The 23,347-nt window shown below is 42.7% G+C and overlaps 1 protein-coding gene across 8 annotated transcripts in view; it reads left to right on the top strand.

Annotated features, from left to right (window-relative positions):
- MBNL2 (muscleblind like splicing regulator 2) overlaps positions 1 to 11,996 on the top strand; it is a 105,384-nt gene extending 93,388 nt beyond the window's left edge. For all 8 annotated transcript variants that reach the window (XM_090129825.1, XM_090129833.1, XM_090129816.1 and 5 more), the window contains one exon: positions 9,317 to 11,996. In XM_090129825.1, the coding sequence (XP_089985951.1) occupies positions 9,317 to 9,444 (128 nt within the window). In that variant the 3' untranslated portion in view covers positions 9,445 to 11,996. The remainder of the gene's footprint in view (positions 1 to 9,316) is intronic.
- The last annotated feature ends 11,351 nt before the right edge of the window (positions 11,997 to 23,347 follow it).

The raw sequence follows: 23,347 nt of genomic DNA, 5'->3' as shown, positions 1-23,347 counted from the left end.
TGGAACCAACCAAGTCCCAGGAAGCATGGAATAACTGGGAGAAGTGCCAGGGAGAATGAATGGAGGGCTTGGCACCAGCTCCCTCTAGTGCACGCGAATGGGCAGGCAAATGTCAACATTCTTTTAAAGCATTAATAGAGTATCATTGTGTGTAAATACATACTTCAGGAACCTTTAACAAAACTTGTAATTTTAATTTATATTCAAATAGTGGACTGGTCAGTGCACTAGACAGTACCTGAGCAAGCAGATCAGTTGTTCACTACTTAGCTTCACTCAGAGCTATTTGTAAGATATAAAGAGGACAGTCTGCCCTGCCATCACTTGAAAGATTCAGTGTTACTCTGAATTCTGGCACTGAATTACAATTTTGAATGATGCCAGCATAGCTGATTCTGTTGCCTAAATGTGTGTCAGCTGACATTTCAGATTGTCCCAGGATAACCTTGAATGGCTGGGTTATCCAAGACAGGCTTGGCAGATACAGCACAGGACCTGCAGGGCAAACATGCACACTTCTGAATGTGCAGCTGGATGGCAGGACGGAGACCTGAGCCCAAGCAGTAGTGAAGCCTGGTGAGCCTGTGGCAGCCAATCCCATTAAGGGTTTTCCAGACTCCACTGACCTCCTGATGAGATGTTACCACACCATTGATGGCCATGGGAGTTTAAATGCCAGCGCTGATGTGTTTAAATGTGTTTTCAAGCTCAGTGTGTGCTTCCTTAATTGTTGGTTGTTACAGAGTGATTAACAAATTCCAGATTGCTTTAAAGAAGACAGTCTTGTTCATATCATTTCAGTACAGAACAGTAGATGCCTTTATTTTCTATAGCAATGCTGATGGGCCAGAGACTGACCATATCAATGGAGTATTACAGAGAATGCTGGCTAGAGATGCTAACACAACTTTATTTTGCTGCTTATGTGACCTTTAACCAAGGAAGAGAAATTAGAAGGCGGATCTAGTAGACAAATGAACTAGTTAAAGGCTGTGTCTGAAAAGCATTATAAGATCAACAGTCTCTCTCATGCTAAGGCTTATGATTATCTAGCACAGCTGTTTTAAATTATGTATCAGTGTTCACACTAAATGAGGTGGTAATTATGCAGATATTAATTGTGAAATCATTTGTTAGCCTTCAGTTTTGTGAAAATCTGTAAAAATACAAAGAAGTGGAAATAAAAATGATGTGTTACATTGCAGTACCACAAACAAGGGAACAATCAAAATACTTGCCTCGGAATTCACCAAGTCATTAACATTGCATAAAATACAAATATGCCAAATTCTTGGTAGAGATTTGAGAAGCCGTGTGTGGCAGCTCCCTCTGGTGTGAGGGGAACAGGGAAATGCAGCATGAAAACACCTCTCTTGGCCAGGAAAGGTGTGGGGCTGCCCAAAAGGCAGACTGCCATTAGGCTGTGGCACCTACTGAGCCCCAGGCAAGTGAATTTCTTCCTCTGCACATGCTCCCTCTTGCACATAGAACACTGTGTCCGCCCAAAAAGTCATCAAGTCTGATGGTGGTTGCACTCCATTTCGTACTCAAATTCATACTACATCTTGGGCTACAGCTTGATACATCCTCAATAGCTGAAGAGGAGGGGAAAGTGCTGCTCCAAGCATTCCCATTTTAATTGGACGATGACCCGAGCAGCTTCTGAAATCCTACTGGTGAAGGCCAACAATTAGCCTGGCTGGGTTGGCAGAGTCTGGAGAGGCATAGGAACAACTCCTCATCACTAATATATTTTGGGGGAAGGATTAAAAATTTCCATTTCTTTCCTCTTGGTGTAGCAGGAAAAGCTGGAGTTCTCAGTATGCTGCGAGGTTTGTTTTATCATAAACTATTCTTGACTGTGAAGGGTACCCTCCAGGGAAGATATTTGGAATAGCAACAGTCTGTTGTGATGTGAAAGGCAAATTGAAACTGTTTGCTGCCTATTTCTTGCTAGATACCTCAGAATCAGAAGCCTCAACTCAAACCAGTAATAAAGTCTGAAGACACTGAGTCACATGTAAGTAGCCATAACATTGAGAATTATGTTTTCAGACTCAAAGACCACAGCAAATGTCAAACAGTGTCAAGAAAAGATCTTCTGAATTGCCTTGAAACAATTGGCATTATAAAACATGACAAAACTTTGTTCTCTTAAACTGTAAGGCAGCAAAGAAGAGAACACTGAAGTCTACCTTGGGGAATTTGAAGGAAGTCTATTTTAAACCTTATGCAAACTTTAATTTTTTATTCGAATATCATTTTTTTTTTTGGTCTCTTTAGCTGAGATACTGTTTTTTTTTTTTCCAGTAATTCCTATTCCCATCCCTCAGTCCTGTAGGGACTGCAAACTAAACCTGACTTCCCCTGGTTGCCTGCTAGATGGCAGTATCACATAACCTGAGCTCGTAGCAAAGGCCAACACATTTCTTTTATGTAACAAATATCTAGACATATTTCCCTTCCCTGTTATAGACCATTTTAACTTTCATAGCATCACAGTTAATATAACGGAGTTGTTTGATATGATAGCTTTCCCTTATGCTCTTTCTTTCAATTATTCAACAAATGATACTTTGACAAGTTGAGTAAAAGTCTCTTGAGGCATCTATTTATTATTTAAATATAGGAAAATTTTCCCGAGGTCAAGTGATTTTGTAGGCATTTGGGGAAAAAAAAAAAGAGCTAGACTCCTTGTTCTTAGCATGTGCACACAGCTCATATCAGCCTGGTTTTTTCCATCATAAAATTTTAACAAGACAGCACTGTGCAGAGCTCTGGATGTATTTGCTTGGGATTCTGCTCTTTGAAATCACTGTGTCTGTACATCTATAGATGCTTCAGCTATTTGCCCTTGAAATGAACTAATACCATATTTTTTGTCTTTGTATATGATTTATTGGATGAACATTTTGTTCTCCAGAAATGCTGTTCTTTGGCCCTGAGTGTGAAGGAATCAGCCCACAAAACTGCAGTGTAAATATTGATTGACTTATTAATTTGTTGTACCTGCCGTGTCTTTCAACCTGAGGCAGAGGTTTGTTAACTTTTACAGCTTTCACTTTTGGCACAATATTATGTGCAGTGCCACAAAGTTTATGTAGATATGTTTACGTGGAACCATGGAATGGTTTGAGTTGGAAGGGACCTCTAAGGTTCATCTAGTTCCAAACCCCTGCCATGGGCAGGGAGGTACAAAAGTATTCAGATAAGAACAAAAGAAGGAAGTGGTAGGTAGATCATAGTGAGAATCAGTAAGTTTTCCTTAGAAAAGTTATAAATGTAGTGAGTTCTACAAAACTAGCAGAGTTCACTAACTGAGCTCTGTCCTACTATAAATGTGGTGTCTGATGAGTAACCTTGGTGAGGAAAATGTAAATGTGATGTATTTCTGTGTTCAAGAGAAGTTTTGGATGCAGCAGTGGAGCATCAATCTGTGTTTGTCTTCTAGTGGAAGGCTCATCTTGAATGCGGGCTCATCTTCAGCATGGGCTCAGCACACTTCAGCACAACTGAAGTTGTGATCAACTGATCAACTGTGAGTTGTCCCTGTGTCTGACCCTTTGGAATCACACTGAAAAAGCATTGCTATATCTTGCCCAAAGAAACTGGACTGAATTAGCTTGCATGGGTATATGGCTACGTGTTTCATTCTGGCTGTGATGATGTGCAGTTTTGGTAAACATCCCACTGGGTAGAATACATAGACTTGTTAGCAGACCCCAGAAGTGCAAATAATCAAAGTAGTGGGGCAGGTATTTTACCTCAGCAGTCTTTGGCAAGTGGCCAGAAGGGCCGATGGCCCATGAAGCAGAGTGGGAGTGGGGGTACTCAGATTTAAGGAAGAAAAAGATGGACCAGGACACCAAAATTACCATGTCAGGGGATGGACTGGTGGGGGTGGGGGGGGAAGAGGAGGGTTGGGGGTTTACAAAAAAACCCAAACAGAACAAAAACCCAAAAATCAAAAACCCAAGCAAATAGGACCTCAGCTCCTCAGGAAACGTGATGAACCCTGTGTTAGTGACTGTGTGGGAATACAACCCAGGAGATCTATGGCCTGCAGACTTCACATTTATATGCAAAGCAGCGGTCGCCTCATTGATGGGCAAAGTAGACAAATGCATTGGGAATGCATTGGATAAATGGAGAAGCAATAAGATAAAGTCCTGTTCAGTCCTGAATTAAAGAGGGGTGCACGGTTAGAAAAACAAAATGAGCTGACATTAAATAGTAACATGCTGAAAAGGAAAACAGGGCTTCTGGCCATCATGAGAGCAGGAACTGCAAAGGGAAGCAGCCAGTGACACAAAGTGGGGCTAGGTGTGTTTATGAACAGTGATGAAGCAATCAGCAGTGCTGGTGGGAGACAGGACAATAACTAAGGTGGGGGAGATGCAGAGTTTACCCAAGCAGCCCTCCAGCAGAGTGTTTGGAGCAGGCAGGCTGCTTTTCATCCAGGTGGTTGAGGACAGGGTCAGTTCCCAGGCCTTGCATCAGCATTGGTGGGAGTCCTGGAGTGGGACACTGATTGACCAGGGAGAAATCAGAGGTAAAAGAAATCAATCTATGCACAAGGAGAACTGATGGTGATGCACTGATGGTGATGGTGAGCTATAGATGGTGAGCACTCTCAGTAAATGTCTGAATATTCTCAGACACTGTCTGAAACTCATCCTTTTCCATTTTTGATTGAGAAAAGAGAGACTGATTCACTGTGAAGACAAAGAACAAGGCACATGCCATAGTAGAGCATTCTAAGAGAAAATGAAAAATAAAGACATGAAAGCATTTCCCAAAGGCATTGGGAAATATAAATAGTCCTGGATTTCATGTCAAAGGGAAGAAATACTTGGTGTTGGTTTTATTTTTAGAGAGTGGGAGAAGTTATGAGACAGTCTCATATGAGCAGGCTGCCTGAAAATATCTGTCGGTTTTAATGTATACCCTCCTTACATCTGACCATCCTGCTCCTGGTGTGAGAAACATGAAAATGGAAAATGTCACTGTGGTGGGAGTCATCTGCCCTGTCGCAGACGGCTACGAGTTAAGTACCTCAGTGTGAGCTGCTTGCCACAGACTCTGACGTTGGGTGGAGGGAAAAAAAGCATCATGAGTTTGTAATTTGTCTCATGGTAAGATAAGTTGCCTGAGGTAGGGTAGTAAGATGTAAAACAGGGTGACCGGCTGCGGCTTGCATGTCTGAAACCATCTGAGATGTCTGCAGAGAACTCCTATCAGTACATTGCTCTGAAATTAAAAGGCTGGGATGTTTACTGCGTATGAGTTCGCTTTTGGAGGGATAAATGCTTTGCAGTGCGGAGGTCATGTATGATCTTAATCCCACCTGAAAAAGTATTAACACTCATGAAGTGTAATTTGGAGAATTAATTTGAGACCTTCTTAAAGAGAAACGTCTCTGAGCCAGACGCAAAGTCATGTTTTCCAGCATATCCACTGTGACAGATCTCTGAGTTGAACAAGAGTTCATGTGCGCTGAATTCATGCAGCATGGTACATTTTCTGTGTTCATCATTGCATAGTAAGTCTGGAACCAGAATCACAGAATCATAGAATGGCCTGGGTTGAAAAGGACCTCAGGGTCACCAACCACCAGACCAGGCTGCCCAGAGCCGCATCCAGCCTGACCTTGAATGCCTCCAGGGATGAGGCTTCTACAGCCTCCTTGGGCAACCTGTTCCAGTGGCGAGCAGAATAAAGCACACACACAAGTTTCGTGAGTTCTAGGCCTGAAATCAGTAGTATCCAGTCATGATCCTAAGGAATTCAGGTAATGATGTGAATGGCATTAAGTAAAACAGTGCACGGAGTAATCTCGAGGTCAGAAAAGGTTCGCAAATGTGGATTTTACACCTTAACTGGAAAGAAATTGTCTGTTTTACTCTTAAGTCTTGAGACAGTAAGTACTCACAGCCTTCTCTGCTGGGTCTGAGGGAACTGCAGGCTAATGCTGAGTTGTCTGCTGCATTTGAGAGCAGAGAAAGCCAGCTTTTACAAAAAAAAAAAAAAAAAAAAGCAATCAAATGCTTGACTGCAGAAGTTCAGATCCCCTCCCAGATTCATGAGGTCCAGTAACTCACACTGGCACTATGTCAGTGATTTTAGTCTAGAGAGTGGTAGTCTCCAGCACTTGATATAAGCACTAAGAAGACAGTGACATCTGTGGCTCAGAACAATGCTATTTGCTGTTATTAAATCTTCTGTGCATTAGTGTCTCAGTCTGCAAGTGCCAGGCCATTGTGCTTTTGCTAGAAATAGTGTTCGTATTAGATCTGTTTCTGCAGTAGCAGAGTTTCTTTTCCTGCATGTCTGTACCCAGTCCTGCAGATATGGATGTGATATTATCCTTACAGAGCATGAGAAAATGCTTTCCCATGTTTGAGCCATAGATGATTGCACATGGGATTGTGTGCATACACACACAAAAATGCACACTTGTTGTGTACTTGTATTTTTCCATTTGTAATGCTCACATTTACTGTGGTGTCAATACATCACATCAAGTTGTTGGGAAGTTTAATGAATGTAATAGTATCACAGCACATGGGATGAGTCATGTGCATGTACATAAGGAGATGTAATACTTCCAACAGGATTCCTGGTTGTTAGACCTCTTTACAAGTAATGGGGGAGTGGAGACTGTAGTAAGTGTTTGCAGGGGTGTTCTTTGGTCACTACTGTTTGTACAGCTTCTTGTTCAGCGTGCAGGCAGTGGAGCAATTAGCAGCGATGCAGACTTAGATAGCTTCCATGTTCCAACAGAGCTTATTGCTTTGTTTGTAGGTTAAATGGGAGAAGTTCACTGCGTATTTTCCATGTAAAGTAGTTTACCGTTTTGTGTTCCTCTGTCAGACACAGTGAAAAAAACCAGTTGCAGAAGTTGCTACACGTGTACAAAGCTGCGGTGGAGTTGTGATATCTTGGGAGAAATAGGGTGTGAAGATATAATTAAAGACCATGGGATGCATTTTACACTTTGTGGTTCAGGTTAAAAAAGAAACGTAGCTCCTCAGTTCTGCGCCTCTGCATTGGAGAAGCTGCTTCTGAAGGAGAGACTTGAGGATTTTTCCTCAGAGGACTCCTACGTGTGCTAGGAATAGCCAAGGTGCAACATGCCCTAGTTACACACTGCACGAGCATTGGGTTTGCAAGGAAGAGCTGGGAGGAGGAAGATACAGTGGAGTCAAACATAGGGGGGAGAACTCCAGCTGCTGTCGCTCCCCTGCACCCAACACCACGTAAACAGGATGTGCACACAAAGGAGAGGCGTCCACATTGTCTTTGCTGCTTCCTGAGTGCTGAGAGTGGGGACAGATGGCAGGATGGGGATGGGATGGTGGAGGTCCTCACCTGGACCCTGCTGCTCACCTGAATGGTGAAGGGAGGAGGACCCGGCTCTTTCACGTTGCCCGCAGCTGTCCTGTGTTTTGGAGGAGCTGGGGGCATCGGTCCAGTTTGGCCTCTCGAGACATCTAGAAGTGGCAGTGAACTCTCTGTCTTTTCTCTGTAGCAGTGGTGCAGGGAGAAAAAAAGTGAGAGCAAAATGCAAGTTCTGTCCCCTCAAAAGTTGCCAGGGAAGACAGGCAGCTGCAATATCTGAAATCCTAATTTTTAAACTGTGTAGATTTCAGGTTACGTTCCATTAAACCAGACTTTAGGATCCCTTAAATACATTTGCGTGACTATGGCTAACCCAGTATAGCTAAAGCTGCTTTATTAATTACATTGACATGTTGGGTCGTAACACGCTAAAAATACCAGTGCTGATAATCTGGGCCACTTCTTATTTTCAGCACGGCTTCATTCTTTGTACTAACTGCCAAGTCACAGTGCTGTAGATGGACCAGGATTATTACAGGCAAGGCTTTATTATTTCAGCAAAGGTATTTCTCTGTTATTTCAATAGGAAACAGCAGATAGATGATAAGCCCACAAACTCACAATGAGTGGAAGTCTTTACAAATATATATCCTTGTTGTAACTATGATGTATTTAGACGTCCAGCCCTTTAAAGTGGGAGTCACCAAGTTATCAGTGATGATAAGAGATTACTTTCAAGCATGCCAGCAAGTTAGACAGGGTCTGTACTCATTGGCAATCTTTGTGGCATGCTGTGCTGTTCCTAAAGCCCTCCTTGGTGCCCTGGGAACAGAGCAGTGCGGGGTTGCAAGGCATGTTCTGCGTGGTCTCGGGGTGCCTAGGGCAAGGGCTTTCCACACATTGCTGAGCGTGTTTCTTTTCTGTATGTCAGAGGTAGTATGTTGCTGAAGTCATTTTCAAAACACCTTTTTTCTTTCCCTTTTAAAATAAATATTGCATTAAGCAGCGGTCTGTCTGCGTACTACACAAGTAGGTCAAAGTGCTGTCATGCCTGTCTTGCAGACTACTTACAAACACAGCTTAAAAATACACAGAGTGCCAAATCAAACAGGAAGAGCAAGCGATGCACTCCAGTTCCTTGACTTGTGCTTTGGTCTGGAGTACAGATTAACAACACCGTGGTAAAACATCAGATCCTGTGCTTTTGATATCCCATTCACTGACAGCCCTTTATGTGGAAGAGGATGGAAATGCAGATCATCTCCCAGTGCTGCGTGCTGGTTGAGTGGACTGCCTTTGTATTTTGGAAGCTCCTTGAGCACATCCTGCCCAATACCATCGCAGTATTGGAAGCACAATAGCTTGCATCTGCAGAATGGTTGTTTCACTCTTAGGCTGAGGCCATTGGAGACAAGCCGGCAGGTTAGCGATTGGCAGGGGTGCCTTTAGGATCATCCCCCTGGACTTGCTGGTGTGAGGAAGCGTGAAGGAGCTCTCAACTCACTGACCTGCAGATAATGCGTTAGAAATTAGCAGTTGCTAGAAATGCATTAAAAAAAAAAACAACTTGTCACAAACTTCCAGCCCGGTACACCTTTTTGTTTTGGCTTGGTAATGGTGAGCGGCCCTGCCTCCGCCTCTGCCCCATGCTGTTCCCCATTTGGCTGTCACAAGGAGGTGGGCACTGGGGGTTTCTCCAGCCCCCTGGCAAGGTCCAGAGTTGGGCTATCTTGCCAGGCAAGCGTGGTTCCCCGATTCCCTCTCGTGTTTTGTTACCTAAAACAACCCCTCCACGTGTCCTCACGCAGCGGAGGATGCGCTGAGCAGGTCTGTGAGACTCACGGGCTCCCAGCCAGCATTCAGAGCATGGGAGGCTGTCCTGTAGAGGCCGGCTGTAGTCAGAGCAGTGCCGCCCGTTTTGGGGACTCGGCGGCCTCACCCAGCGGCGTGATCACGCTTTCCTTTCTCTCCACAGATAATCCTGAAGTAATCAGCAGGAACGGGACGGAGTGCCACGAAGCCTCCCTGCGGATGGCCAAGCACGGCTACTGTACATACTATCCTGTCTCCTCCTCTCTAGAATTGCCACAAACTGCATGCTAAGTAAAGAATTTGTTCTTACGGACAAATCACAAACTCTAAAAAGCTAGTGCTGCTATGTCATATATGAATATTAAATATGGTATGCTTACTATACTCCGACCTAAAATAGTTAACTACCTGATACCAGCTGTGATGTTTCAAGACATAAAGGGTAACATTTACTTTTGAAGATTTTCTAAACATAGTTTAATTCTTGCAAACGTTGTCTTTTCTCCATAACTATACCTAATGGAAATGGTCCAATTCAGTTAGCCTTGGGAGATTCACAGTTCATGAATCTTTCAAGCTCAGCAATAATTAATTTGTATTGGCTAAAAACATATCCCGGTTGCACGTTTAGTTTGAACCCGAACTATAATTGGGGGTTTTCTTCTTGGTTAAAAAAACTCCTGGTTTTGCTCCCCGAGCAATTTGACTCCGAGAGGGAGGAAGTGCAACAAAGCCCGGCGTCCTGCACGTCACCCTGCCAGTCTGAAATTTTTAGCCAGAAACCCAAAGTAAAGCACAAATTCTTTAGATGCACATGGTTGGTGTTTGACTTGTATGGAGAAGTTGCATTTGAGTCATAGCAGAATAGGAGAAGAAAAAAAAAAAAAAAAGTGAGAAATTTGCACAGTATGAGCTTCATACCCCCTTTCAGTCCCCAAAAGAACAAAGTCTTGAAAATATTATTTTACGAGTATATTTATAATGTTTTTAAAAGAGACTTTGCAGAAGTGCCTAAATTTTGTCACATCAGACTTGGTGAAAGTGAGCCTGATGCCAACAGTCAATCCTAGCAGAGGCAAATATCTCTCAGACTCGTGGTCGGGTTACCCAAAAGATCCAAGCTCTTAGGGAGTAACCTCGGCCGACGTAAAATCAAAAGAAAAGACCAAACTGACAAAAGGAAAGGAGAAAAAGCAAGCTGTAGATGAAGAGAAGTGTACAATACTCTAATTTAATTAAAATTCAGTTTAGTCACTGAGACTTCGTAAGTGACTTTAATCTAGGTTATTAACTGAACACTAAGAATGTAGAATGAGATTCAGTTTAATAAATCATTACTGTATTTGCATTTTTTTTTAATTGGGTTATGCGATTGTAACCACATTAGAATGGAGAAAAAATAGTTCTTTTAATTGTTTTTCTTTAAAAACATATTTTATGTCACGAAAGTATGAAGATATCTTTAATACAATTATATACATATTATATATACATACATACATATATATGGATGAAGCAGATTTTAATGTTGTTTACTTTTTTAAATACTTTGTTGATTTACAAGGTAATTATATATGTATAATTAAAATTTCATTTGTTTGATTTGAGATTTGTTTCAAGCACTATTGTACCAAATATTTCATATTTTCACATTTTATATGTTGCACATGTATCACAGAAATGACATAGTTTTTAAATTATTGTTTGAAAAACAAGACAGCTGTTATAAGTGGATATTATGTATAATTGTTTGCAGCATAAGTTTTCTATGTGGACATTATTAGTGATTGCAGTATTTTAACTTAACCTCTTCAGATTGATTGTAAACTATTTTAAACTTTGGCAGCACTGCCCGTTGGGAACGACTGAAGGCACTAAGAGTGGAACTGTTTGTCTAGGAAACGATTTCCGGGCTAAATCTTGTTCGTCCATTGTCTAATTACTATCTATTTATATATAAAGCTGGAGATTTGATCATCTGACAGGAAAAAAAAAAAAAAAAAGACAAAAAAAAAAAAAAAAAACAAGGATCACAATTCGACTGTAAAATTAACATAGTGCTTGTAACGTTGCGTTAGTTTTAATTTGTGGGAAAATAACGTATCTTAACTTGTTACTTTAGCAGTTAAGGTATCACCATTATATACTATTAAAACACTAATATTTGTAGACTTTCTCAGTCATTATAACTAGGTAGTTGACACTGCAACTTGCCTATATCTGTCAAAGTTGTTTTTATTTTTTTATAATAGTTAATTTAGGCATTTGGGTAGCTTATTGTATAATACTAAATGGTAAATTATCCATGTTGTTTAAATATTTTATGTAGATAACTCTTCAAGGCATCGTTTTGTGTGAACTTTTTATGTTTCAAAATAACTGTTATTCTATGTTTTCTACAAGTAATCCAATACGACTATTTTTTGCCCATGGATGACGAAGCTTCAGATACATCAGGTCTTTCATCCAGATAAACTGACAGACAAAAAGAGAAAATGTATTTTTAATAAGAGATCCACTTTCCGACTTGACGACTTTGTAATATTCCTAAAAACTGTAAAAGTACAAACCTATGCTAACGGTAAGGAGGCAATTACAGAGATGTGCAAATACGTGTACAACAGATTCTGCATTTTATTTATTTATAAAGTAATTTTATAGACTATTTCAAAATTTGGGAAGATCTAAAACTATTTTTCTGTATAAATATTATTTGCCAAAACTTTGTTTATATTTAAAAAAAAAAAAAAAGTCTAACAAAGATGATTAAATTTTAAATGCTTTGTTTAATTAAAAAAAAAAAAAAAAAACCGACAAAAAACACACAAATAAAACCCCCTAAAGGAACCATGAGATGGGCCAACACAGAGGCAGTGAATACTGCGGCTGAGGCGTAGTTTCAAGCTACTTGAGAATGTCTCAGCGTAATTTCCTTCGAGCGATACAGCTCCTCACCAAAATACCTTTTTGTTTGCCTCTCTCATCCAGTATAACTGACAGTGCTCACACCAACACCTCGGTAACAGTTTGAGAAGCCCCTCCATTCGCTCGATTCCAGCATATAACTACTAGTGGTCTGTTAAATAACCATTCTATTTCTGTTGTGACGTTCAATTCATTCACCCAATGTACAACCACTGAAATAAAAAGAAGCATTTTAAAGTGACAGCCGAGTCGGACCCTTCTTTCATCGAGAGGTGACTGAGAAGAAGGGGCAGGGGCAGCAAATATGGACCAAAGAAAGCACAGGTTGTCTTTTAAAAACTTATCATTTTTCTTGATTGCGTATTCAAGGAACAAATTGTTACGTGTGGTCCCCTGCTCCTCAACAAACGTGGTCTTTGCCTTGCTGAACAGCACACGCCTGCTGCCTGCCATAGGACCATCCTGCCTGCTGTCTGCATCCTGCACAGAGCAGAGCTTTGGGCAGTAGTGTGATGTTCTTGTGCCAAGGAGGAAGTTTTTCACACAGAGGTGGTGAGGCACTGGACCAGGTTGCCCAAGGAGGCTGTGGATGCCCCATCCCTGGAGGCATTCAAGGCCAGGCTGGATGTGGCTCTGGGCAGCCTGGTCTGCTGGTTGGCGACCCTGCACACAGCAGGGGGGTTGAAACTAGACAATCTTTGTGTCCTTTTCAACCCAGGCCAGTCTATGATTCCATGACACTGGACCACATGGATTTAGCTCCCCAAAAGTCATTTTGTGTCCCTCCCACCTGCAGGTGCTCACTGGGGTAGCTCACAGATGGGTAAGCACTGCAGGGTTTGTCACGCTCCATCCTCTTGCCTTGCCCATATCTCACAGAGCTTTATGCCATCAACTCGTCCCCTCATCTCATTGTTCCCCTGGGAGAACAGCATTGCCCAAGCGCAGAGATCACACAACGAGCTCAGTGGCAGAGAAGGGATTAAAAACACTGGTTTGCAGCTCCACGGTTTCCTCACACCATCTCCTCTGATCCATTGTTTTAACAGTTAAAGGGGGTAACAATTTCTGCTCCCTTAGGAACATGCAGAATCAAGAATTTGTGTCATAAGGTTGTACACATTGCATCAGCATGGGACTGGTTTGAAAGGAGTCCAAGGTCACAAGTGATGTGGAAAACCACCAGGTCAACCAGTCAGTTTGGATGCATCACAAGTGAATGGAGCCAGAAGCCTGCTGAGAACGGGCATGTGGGTTGGAGGAGAGACACAGGGCTGCCTTACAGAGAGAGGGCTGGAGAATTAGAGGGCTACAAGGGCATTGTGAAGCAGGAGCAGCAAACGATTCAAATTCACCTAAAGATTGAGGAGGTGAAATTTTCTCTGTTTACGCTCTTTTGAGTTAAACCTCAGCCTTCTGGCGAGTTGTCAGGGTCAGGATGTGTTCATTTTCTCATCTAAAAATGTCTTTCTGTTTCCTGCATAGCAATGGAGAAGCTCTTCTGGGAGACGAGAGGTTTTGGGAGCCCACCAAGCCAGTGATCTTTGTACATCTCCATGTGCAAAGATACTTCCAGGGTTTCCAGAAGATGGTTTTTCCAGAGAGGAGATTTTGGAAACCTTTGGTGTTCTCCACAGGGCAGCAGGCCGTGGGCCATGACTCAGCAGCCACGTGTGCCCTCACACACAGTCTGGTGTCACCACTTCAGTGCCAAATGCTGTGTCCCCCCAGGGAGCAGTCCCTTGCCCCGGGGACATCACATTGCTTCACATCAGCCTGGCCAGCTCCATCTCCTCAGGCCTCACGCAGCACATCCATGGCCGTAAGGCATGATTCATACTTCCAGCATGGTTCTGTTTGTTTTGCAGTTCAGAAGTCTGAAGCAATCTGAGGGCTGCTTTTTTTTTTTTGCAAGCCCACTGAAATTAATAACGTGAAACGAAAGGATACGTGACATCTGAGAGGTCAGTACCTGCTGGGATAGCTTTGCATGTTTGTACACAGTGGAGGAAGCCAAAACTGGTTCAGCCATCTCTGTGCTGCGCTCTGGGAGTGTCTGCTGAGCAAGTTACCAAAACAGCAGCTGGGGTTGGTTTCAGAAAGAGCTGTTTCTCTCCAGCAGAGTCTAGCAACAACCCAGCCCATCTGAATTGTGGCTGATGAAGGAGAAGGGACTTGTGGGCATGGCAGTCAGGCAGTGTGACCTCTGTACTGGACCTTCTGCTGGAGGCATTTATTGTGTGAGTTGACGGGACCCAAAAATACACCTTGTCTGGAACTGCTGAAAACCTTCCTTGGCATCTGATCACATGCATACCATGCTCACTGTGCCTGCAATCATTTCTCTAGCCAAGCCCTTACCAAGCCCTGCTTTTCAAGTAACCTCCCTTTTTAATGTCATATAATTGACAGTTCAGAAGGCTTTTCAGAGGGACCACAGTGATTCTGTTGCTTTTGTGGGAGGTGGTGGGGGAAATACCATCTCAGCTGCTGCATCAAAGCAGTCACTGTTCCTGGTATGTAATGTATTTGAGCAAATTGTGATAGGTATTGATTATATAGTTAGATTATCTGTGAATGAATAAATTATACAAAGGTCTGCTGAGTTCTCATTCGTCCAGTTCAGTGGTTAAAGAACCCTCAGAAACTATAGGAAATAAATTACACATTGTTTCATGAAAATACCTTGTGCTGCAAGAGGGGAAAAAACCTTACAAGTAGGATAATGGTGCAAACTGCTCATACGAGCAGTGCAGTGCTGCAGTCGCATCATTTCCATCAAAGTTTCTTTCCCAGTGAGGAAAATGCACATGGCTTTATGATGTGGGAAAATCTCTGCAGGAAAGACACCCTGCTCCTCTCATCTTCAAAGAGCTGCATTTGGATATTGCTCCGAAGGAAAACGAGTTTTGGTGATCATCCTCCTTGGCCACGTTGTTGGTGTCGCGGCTGTGCTCAGGGTGGAGGTGCTGGTGATGGCGGTGAGGTTTGCCGCAAGCGCCTCTCATTTCACAGGGTGTTAGACAGAGGAGATGCATTTAGTTCCTTGTTTTCAGCTTAAGGCCATCACGCTGAATGCCAGCGGAGTGCACTCAGAGATGCTGAAGTTGGTGACTGACAGTGCTACTGTGAGCCAGCAAGCTTCCCACACTTGGAAAGCTGCTAGGAAGGATTCCGCTGTTTACCTGTAGCTGTTCTGTCATGTCAGACACTTGGCCTGGAGCTGCTGCTCTGAAGGAGCACAGAGCTGGATGGATATCTCAAGTCTGGAGGCCCCTGTGAAGGCTTTAGGTACTCAGCATCACCAAGCATTTTTGCATATGTAAGCTTGCATTCACCTACGGCGGTGCCTAGAAATGCTTCTCATGTCACCTAAATGCCCACATGCTCACGGAGGTAAGGCCAAAGAGAAGCTCACAGCATTCTTGAGAAAGTCATATAAATCGCCAACACAGATTTCACATTTAGTGACTTTGAGATGTTGGTATCCCTTACCAGGTTATAGGGAGGAATTTAGAATTACCATACCCCTCTGACATGTAGCATCAGGCATAATCTTCACATGGGCTTTATTCCATCATTGTGATCGTATCAATGCAAGTATGATTTTATCCTTATAACTTAGTGGGAATGCAGTTGTAATCATAGAATCATAGAATGGCCTGGGTTGAAAAGGACCACAACGATCATCTAGTTTCAACCCCCCTGCTATGTGCAGGGTCACCAACCACCAGACCAGGCTGCCCAGAGCCACATCCAGCCTGGCCTTGAATGCCTCCAGGGATGGGGCATCCACAACCTCCTTGGGCAACCTGTTCCAGTCCGTCACCACCCTCTGTGTGAAAAACTTCCTCCTAAGATCTAACCTAAACCTCCCCTGTCTCAGTTTAAAACCATTACAAAGGACCATTCTCGTATGCAAATACACTGTTTTATTCTAAATTGTTTGGGTGGACCCACTTTACTCTGTCTGATCTAGTTCTATGTATGGGAACTTCTGGTTGGTATTTTTCTCCCCAGTCTACTGGGGGTTAGATGGCTTGCACATCCTTTGCAGCTTTCAAAGGTCAGGCTACTTAATTTCCAGTTTGCTTCAGTCCTCTTTAAATGTGCATCTCAGATGCACCCATTTGTCTTCTAGATCAATTCCTCTTATCCCTCACAGAACGGCCTCTGCAGCAAGGTAATTCAAATATTCCTCTGTATGAAGTACAATCCAAAAATAATTTGCAACATACGGAGAGCCTATAAGGCAAATGCAACTGAATTAGTTAAATCAAATTGTCAGCTAACTCTGCACTTTCTCATTTGCAACCGCTCTATTTTCCAGATGTAGTACGGTATTTTTATGGACTGCCTGAACAGTGGCAATAGTTTTCTTCTAGCCATCTTTTTCTCTGTACTGGCCCACTAATGTCAGGTGGAAGATGAATTAGAGTAATAACAGAAGCGTATTTTTACTGCACAAAAGTTAGGCCTTTTGCACTCAGCCCCAGACATTCTGTGTGAGTAAATGGAGTGAGAAGGAGAGGCTGGAGCCAGCAGAGGTGCCTGGGTGACCCCTGCCAGGCACTTCTGGGGCTCACAGTGCCGTGCATCTCCCCACCCACCCCCAGCAGCCAAATCCTCCTTGCTCTGACTTTCACCTCAGCTTCTCTTCTGAGCATATGTGCACCACGGGAACCCCATGCTGCCTGCCAACTTCTGCTCCTTCACTTCTGTCTGAGGTTGCGGGGTTCTTAAAGCATCTTATGCCACACGGAGACATTTCCTGCAAGCTTAAGAATCATAAGAATCACAAAATAGCTTGGGTTGGGAGGGAACTTAAAGATCATCTGGTTCCAACCCCCTTGCTGTAAAAAAAAAGCCTGTGTGGGAGCTATTTCCAGTTAGACTGACCAGACAGTCTTCATTCTCGTAACTAAAGCAGGAAGCCACAAGGATCTGAGTATTTAAAGCACTGCTTAATTAGGGATTCACTTGGTGTTGATGGTAGAGTGGCCAGGACGTTCCTGGAGAGGACTTTTTGCAGACAGTGTCCTGCCTGCTCCATGCAATGTTTTGAGACCAGGGAGAAGATGGTGAAGGCTTTCTTCTAGGCTCGCTGTAAATAAGCCCACTTTGAGAAGTGTTCCAGCCACTGGGTGAGATAAATTTGCTGGTATTTCACAGTGAATGCACCCCATGGGGCAGGTTTTGATGACAGCTATCAGGTATTGTGGAAACCCAATGGAAAGCGAAATGGTAGCACAGTGAGGGGACATTGTACAACAAGAACCCAGCAGGGACACTTGAACAGAAATCCAAGCACAGCGCTGTTGTTCTCTTACTTGCCTCTCACATCCGTCTGCATCAGATGATTACTCCAAGAGACACTTTGCCCTTTCTTGTTGAAATGAACCATTTTCTTGAAAAGACCTGTCTTTTCGGAGCCTACGTTCTTTCTTATTTGCCTGTTTCCTCTCCCTTTGCTGCAATTTTAGCCCAAAAGCAGATGATCTTCTGTGACATGAGACCAGCCTTCAAGTTTTGGTGAATTCCTCTGTAGGAGTAATTATCACAGGAATTGCTTTCAAGTCCAAGTTTCCTGCGCAATACAATTATTCCTATTTAAATAAAGGATGCCAGCAGTGCTACTCAGCAGCACCTCTCTATATAAATCCAGAGCTCTTTCCTCAGAGCACAGCTTGCTTTTTTCTCCTCTCAGAAAATGACTCGGTCAGAATCAAACGTTAGTCACTCAAAGTGCCCAAAATCAACCATCATTTCATAGTCGATCGAATCATTACTTTTATAAATAGCACAAACAAAGCATTCTATTTTACTTTTCCTTTATTGTTACTACTGCAGGAGCTGCTCCAAAAGTAGTGCCTCCATTTTTATTATGTTGGCCCACAACATCAGAGGTGGATGGTGGTGGAATGGCAGTAGAGGTTGCTGGGTGACTTCCCACCAGTATCCCATTCCATGTTGTTGCTGTGTGACAGACGGCAGCAGAGGGGCAGTCTGACAGAATGACATCTGACATGGAAGAGTGTATGAAGCAAAGGAGTCTCACTGAATTCCTCCACACAGAAAAAAGAGCACCCACTGACATTCATTAACATTTGCTGAATGTTTCCGGAGCCCAACCTATGGATGAGCACAGTGAGGCAGTGGGTGGTGCATTTCAGCAGTGCAGACAGCAACAGTGGGTCACCTCCATCAATGCAGATTTTTACAAGCGTGGCACGCTTAGCTAATGGTGCTGACTGTGTTGAAGAAGAGTGTTTCATAGCTGAAAATTTGCTCTATGAGAGTATTATTATGTATCTACTGTAGTTTCCATGGAAAGAAATAGGAGGCATCACTTTCAGAGCAACCTACGTATTACTTCATGAATACTTGCAGAGAGAAACAGCTGTCTCTCTTTTATATTTTAGCTTAATTCAAAAACACAGCTGGATGTGGCTTCACGCTCCAGGAGCCTGCACACTTAAGCCAATTCACCATAAAACTGATGAAAGAAAATGGCTCTGCTAAGATCTGTTTGTGCAGCACCTGGATTTGGTCTTCTCAGAGACGGAAACATGTAGGCCGTGCCCTCACCTCAGCTGCTTTGTAAAGTGCTGCTTAAATCAAGGAGCGACACGGATGCATGTAGCCAGGACTGGGCCAAAAATATTATTTATTTTGACCTTGGCAGGTTGAAAGCTCTTTATTTATACAGTAGTCTCGGAGGTCACCTCCTCGGGTCACACAGACCAATGGCAGCTTTAAGATACTGGAGTTCATGCCAATTTATAGCGGCTGAGACTCCAAAAAAGCTGAAGGCTTTCAAGGCTGTGGAATATACTGCAGCTCAGATTGCTCCTGCTCTTTAATTTCCTTTATGTGTTTTTAAATAGATGTTTCATCTTCTAATCAAATGGTACTATATAACTATATATCAGGGTCGGAGACAGTCCATTCCCCAGGCACTACCTGAAATACGAAAATAAAAGAAAGTGCAAAGAGAGTTGTAAATAGTCTGATTTAACCAAAGCATGCGGCTTTGTCTTGTCTTTCTAAATAGATGGGGGGAAGTGTTGACTATCATCACCGTCATCTGCACAGAGCCTGATTTAGAAGGTGAGACATAATATTTCCTGCTCAAACAGGCACGAATAGGCCGCTCTCTCAAATCGTGGTGGTTGATCTGTACCATTAAGAGAAATGTTTAGGGCTGCAGTGACCAGTAACTTCCTACTCCCATCTCCCTCTGTGTAAAGAAAACTGTGGCAAGGTGAGGAGTGCGTTATTTCTAAAGCAGGCACAGCAGTGAGACACATAACCACAGCTAGCATACTGGATGTATGAGGGGTGCACACACCCCTCCTTGTTAAACTACCCTGGAGCAGTGAGTTGCACCTCTGTCCCCTCAAGACATACATCCCTACAGACCCCAAACCAGCAAGCAGCCCTGCCATGAGCTGCACCATACCTCAGCACAGTGGAGATGTGTATGAATAGCACTGTTTTGGATCTATCACACTGTGACAGAGAGTCATTTGCTCCTGTTTGATTTGGAGCTACTGTTGGCTCCTTCTCCTCCCACGCTAAACTGCAGCTAGTTGTTCTTCTGGGTCTTGGAGTCATTTTCCAGGTTTTGATCCCAACAACTTTTAAATTACTTCAGGGAAACAATTTCCCTGCTACATTAGACCATAGCTGAATAGATAATGGATCACATCTTTCAAACACGTGGATGAGTTGGGGGTTCACCAGCCACCTTCACAGCTGGCTTAAGCACTGAAGGCCACGAGCCACTGAGATGGTGTTTCAGCAGATGCCCATCAAGGTTGCATGGAAAAAAATGGCTCTTACCGCGTGCTCAGTGTGATTTCCCAGTTCAATCTGGTATTGATTTACTGCATAGCTCCCATCTGGTGCATGCTACATGCATGACAACATCTTTCTGGACCACCGCTCTGTGCAATTCCTCGCTGGATATTTATGTGCTCTCTGAGGTTATCTACCCCATGCTTTCCCAGATGAAACTGAGTGAGAATAGCCAATTAAAACACTTTTTTTTTTTTTATCTTACAGGAATGCTGTTGATTTTTAAGCATTTGGTAGCTTTGCTGAAGGAGCACATTTGATGTAACAGCAATGCACGTTTTAGGAAGCAAGAGTAAGCACAATAAAATTATATGGCAACGTGTATTATTCATTAGGCTTTTCGATTAAACAATTAGATTTTGCTAACAGCTACCTGGCATGAGATATGGCCACTGAGGTGAATTGTGTCTCAGTCCACCAAAGAGTTGAGCCATCACAAGTTTTACCCGACCTATAATCTTTTCAGTGGAGGAAGGATCAATGGTGCAGCCATATCTAAAGACACTGAGTGTTTGCAGATAGGAACTTCTCAGGAAAAAAAGAAAGCACTACCTAAAGAATCAGATGAGGCAGTCCCAATTACAATTTCAAGTTAAGAGGGTATTTGTGTGCTATCTATGCTAGCTAACTCAGTTCTCTGCTCTGCCATAATTTCTGTGGTCACAGAGCTGCATCTAATATGCACTGGACTCAATAAAATAAATGTAGTTTCTTATGTAATAAGAGTAAACATAATGAATACTTATTTTGTTAGGGCACTGTCCAGCAACTAGTCATTTATTGGTGAATTACATGGAAAAGACGATGCTTATTAGATTTGAGAATGCTACAAAGCTGAGAAGGGCCTGAAAGTATGTTGGATGACAAAATTAGAACCTGACAAGAGTAGGAAAAAATAGCACAAGATCTGTGATGCAATTCAGTGAAGACAAGTGCAAGGTACTGCCCTTAGATAGGAACAATCAGTTTCTCAAAATTGGGGTGAGGTATCATTAGCTGAGCAGAACTTTTTCATGAAAGAGGTGAGTGGGAGAGGCTAATTACAGATCACAAGCTTAGCACCAATCAACTCGGCCATGGTTTTGCTGTGAAGAAAAGCTTCAGGTTACACTGGTAGGTATAAAACTCCCACCTTCCCTGGGAGGCGAGTTCTTCCTGCCCAGCTCTGCCTCAGCAAGTCCAGTTTTGGATCCTGTGCTTCAGGAAAGAGACGCTTTACTAAGAAAAATTCCAGGGAAGATGGAATTTGATCAGAGATTCTGGAGAAGACAAAGGGGAAAATGAGATTGTGTTACAGTGCATGAAAGTCTGCTGAATGTATTGGATGAGGTGTAACAGGTTTAAAATATACAAAATTAGATTCAAGTTGAAACTTAAACTAACAGTGAAGACAACAACACACTTTGGGCTTCCATGGGACTACTTGAGATCTTTCAGAACCAGATGTGCAGATGTCCATCAGGACTGACCCTGATGCACTCAAACTGCCTCATCGCAGAGCATGAACCTTACCAGCTCTTACAATCTACTCTTCAGCCTTCTCGATAGTTGTAAGGAAATTCCAGCAAGTTTTAGTTGTGGGTCTTCATGGTAGCAATCACGACATTTCTAAGGAAGATCTACCGTGCTGTCCCTCTGTAGGGGTCGAGGCAACACCCTTCATAGGTGATTGTGAAAACCAACAGCTACACCAAGCAGTGACTGTTTATAGGGCTGAGACATCACGATTTGATAAAGCAAAAAAAAAATTGCAAACACTGAACTTCCAATCAAAGCAGTTGGGTTTTTTGGATGTTTTTTTGGTAAGTGCAATCACAACAGAAAAGCAGAATTACATATTTTTTCTCCTCAAGCTATATCACTAACCCTACAGGCAGTGACTGAAAGAGAAGGAGCAATGCTGTGCTGGAACCCAAAGGCTCTGTGCTGACTGGGTAAGAAAGCACTACAAGTGTATATGGTGAAAACTAGCAGACACTGACTGCCTTGAGAAGGCTGTTAAGGGGCAGTTCCAGCAGATTCATCATTCCTGTGCAATGATCACCACAGGCATCCCAAACCCACTAGAAAAAATATGTCCGAAAAAGCCCAATAACATTCATCTCTGTTCAGACACTAGATCTGTATGAAAGGTCCCAAATGTTATTGAAAAAATCTAATTTGGGGGATTTTTTTGTGTGTTTTCTAAGTTGTTCCCCCATTATTATGCAATAATTTACCCGCAAATATACCAGACCACAACAAAGTCCCAAGAGGAAATGCAAGAAGAGGCTGAAGTAAATTCTTAATGCTATTTTCTTCAAGGAAACTAACTATGATTCTTTGTTAAAGTAACATATGTATATCTCCCACTTACAGAATGGACCTCCCAGTATATCACAGCTCCAAAAATTTGCTAGAAAGCAGTAGTCACAGGGTTGCATTCTTGTACAGCATTGAAAACTTACAGAAGAGGATGTGGACTTTGTACACCTCACAAAGCCACTTCCTTTTTTTTTTTTTTCCTCTGCAAGAAACTCACCATACTCAGAATGGTTACTGAGCTATTTTTACCCCGTTCACAGTCCCTCTTGCCACAACTTCTGATTTTATACTTATGATATGGAGTCCTCTTAAATAAACAGTGAATGAATCAAGAGCATCAAGTCCAATCACCAACCCATCACCACCACACCCACTAACCTATGCCCCTCAGTGCCACATCTACACACTTGAACACCTTCAGAGATGGTGACTCGAACACTTCCTCTTCCAATGCTTTGCTGCTCTTTCAGAGAATAAATTTTCCCTAACATCTACAAACAAAACCTCTCCTGGATCAACTTGAGGGCAATTGCCTCAGGTCCTATCACTAGTTACCTATGAGAAGAGTCCACTCTCCACTGTATCACAAAGTAATGAAGCAATAGTACCTAGAGAATAGAGAATTAAAAGGCAAATCCAACAGTTAGTATTAAAAAAAATCCAAATCCTAATGATTTTCAGGCTTCTAATGCTTAGCTTTGAAGCAATTCCTGATTTCAAAGCATTAAATTAGAACTTCCTACTTCAGCCACCACAGTGGCTGCCGAGTCTTCTTTGGAAAGACCCAATCTCATTTCTCCCTGGCCAAAAGCCAGCACCCACCTTGGTCTGCCCACAAATGTCCCTCTCCAAGGACCTGGGGCAGAGGTCGCATGCCATTTGCTCTTCCCTGCCTAAAACAGGCAACACAGATCCAAACATCCAGAACAAACACCTCTACTCTGACATGCACCAAAAGCACTAAACCAGTTTCAGCACATGTACAAAATTATCTCAGCTGTGATTTGATCACATCTGTGGTGATTAAATACTGCCCCATTTAAGAAAGCACGTATTTGAGAAATAAATACAAGAAAAGTGGGTTGGAAAGCTTATTTTAATTTAC

Source organism: Phasianus colchicus, chromosome 1, assembly GCF_987193195.1.
Source record: "Phasianus colchicus chromosome 1, bPhaCol1.hap1.1, whole genome shotgun sequence".
Lineage (NCBI taxonomy): Eukaryota > Metazoa > Chordata > Aves > Galliformes > Phasianidae > Phasianus > Phasianus colchicus.
This window is presented reverse-complemented; position numbering and strand designations above follow the sequence as displayed.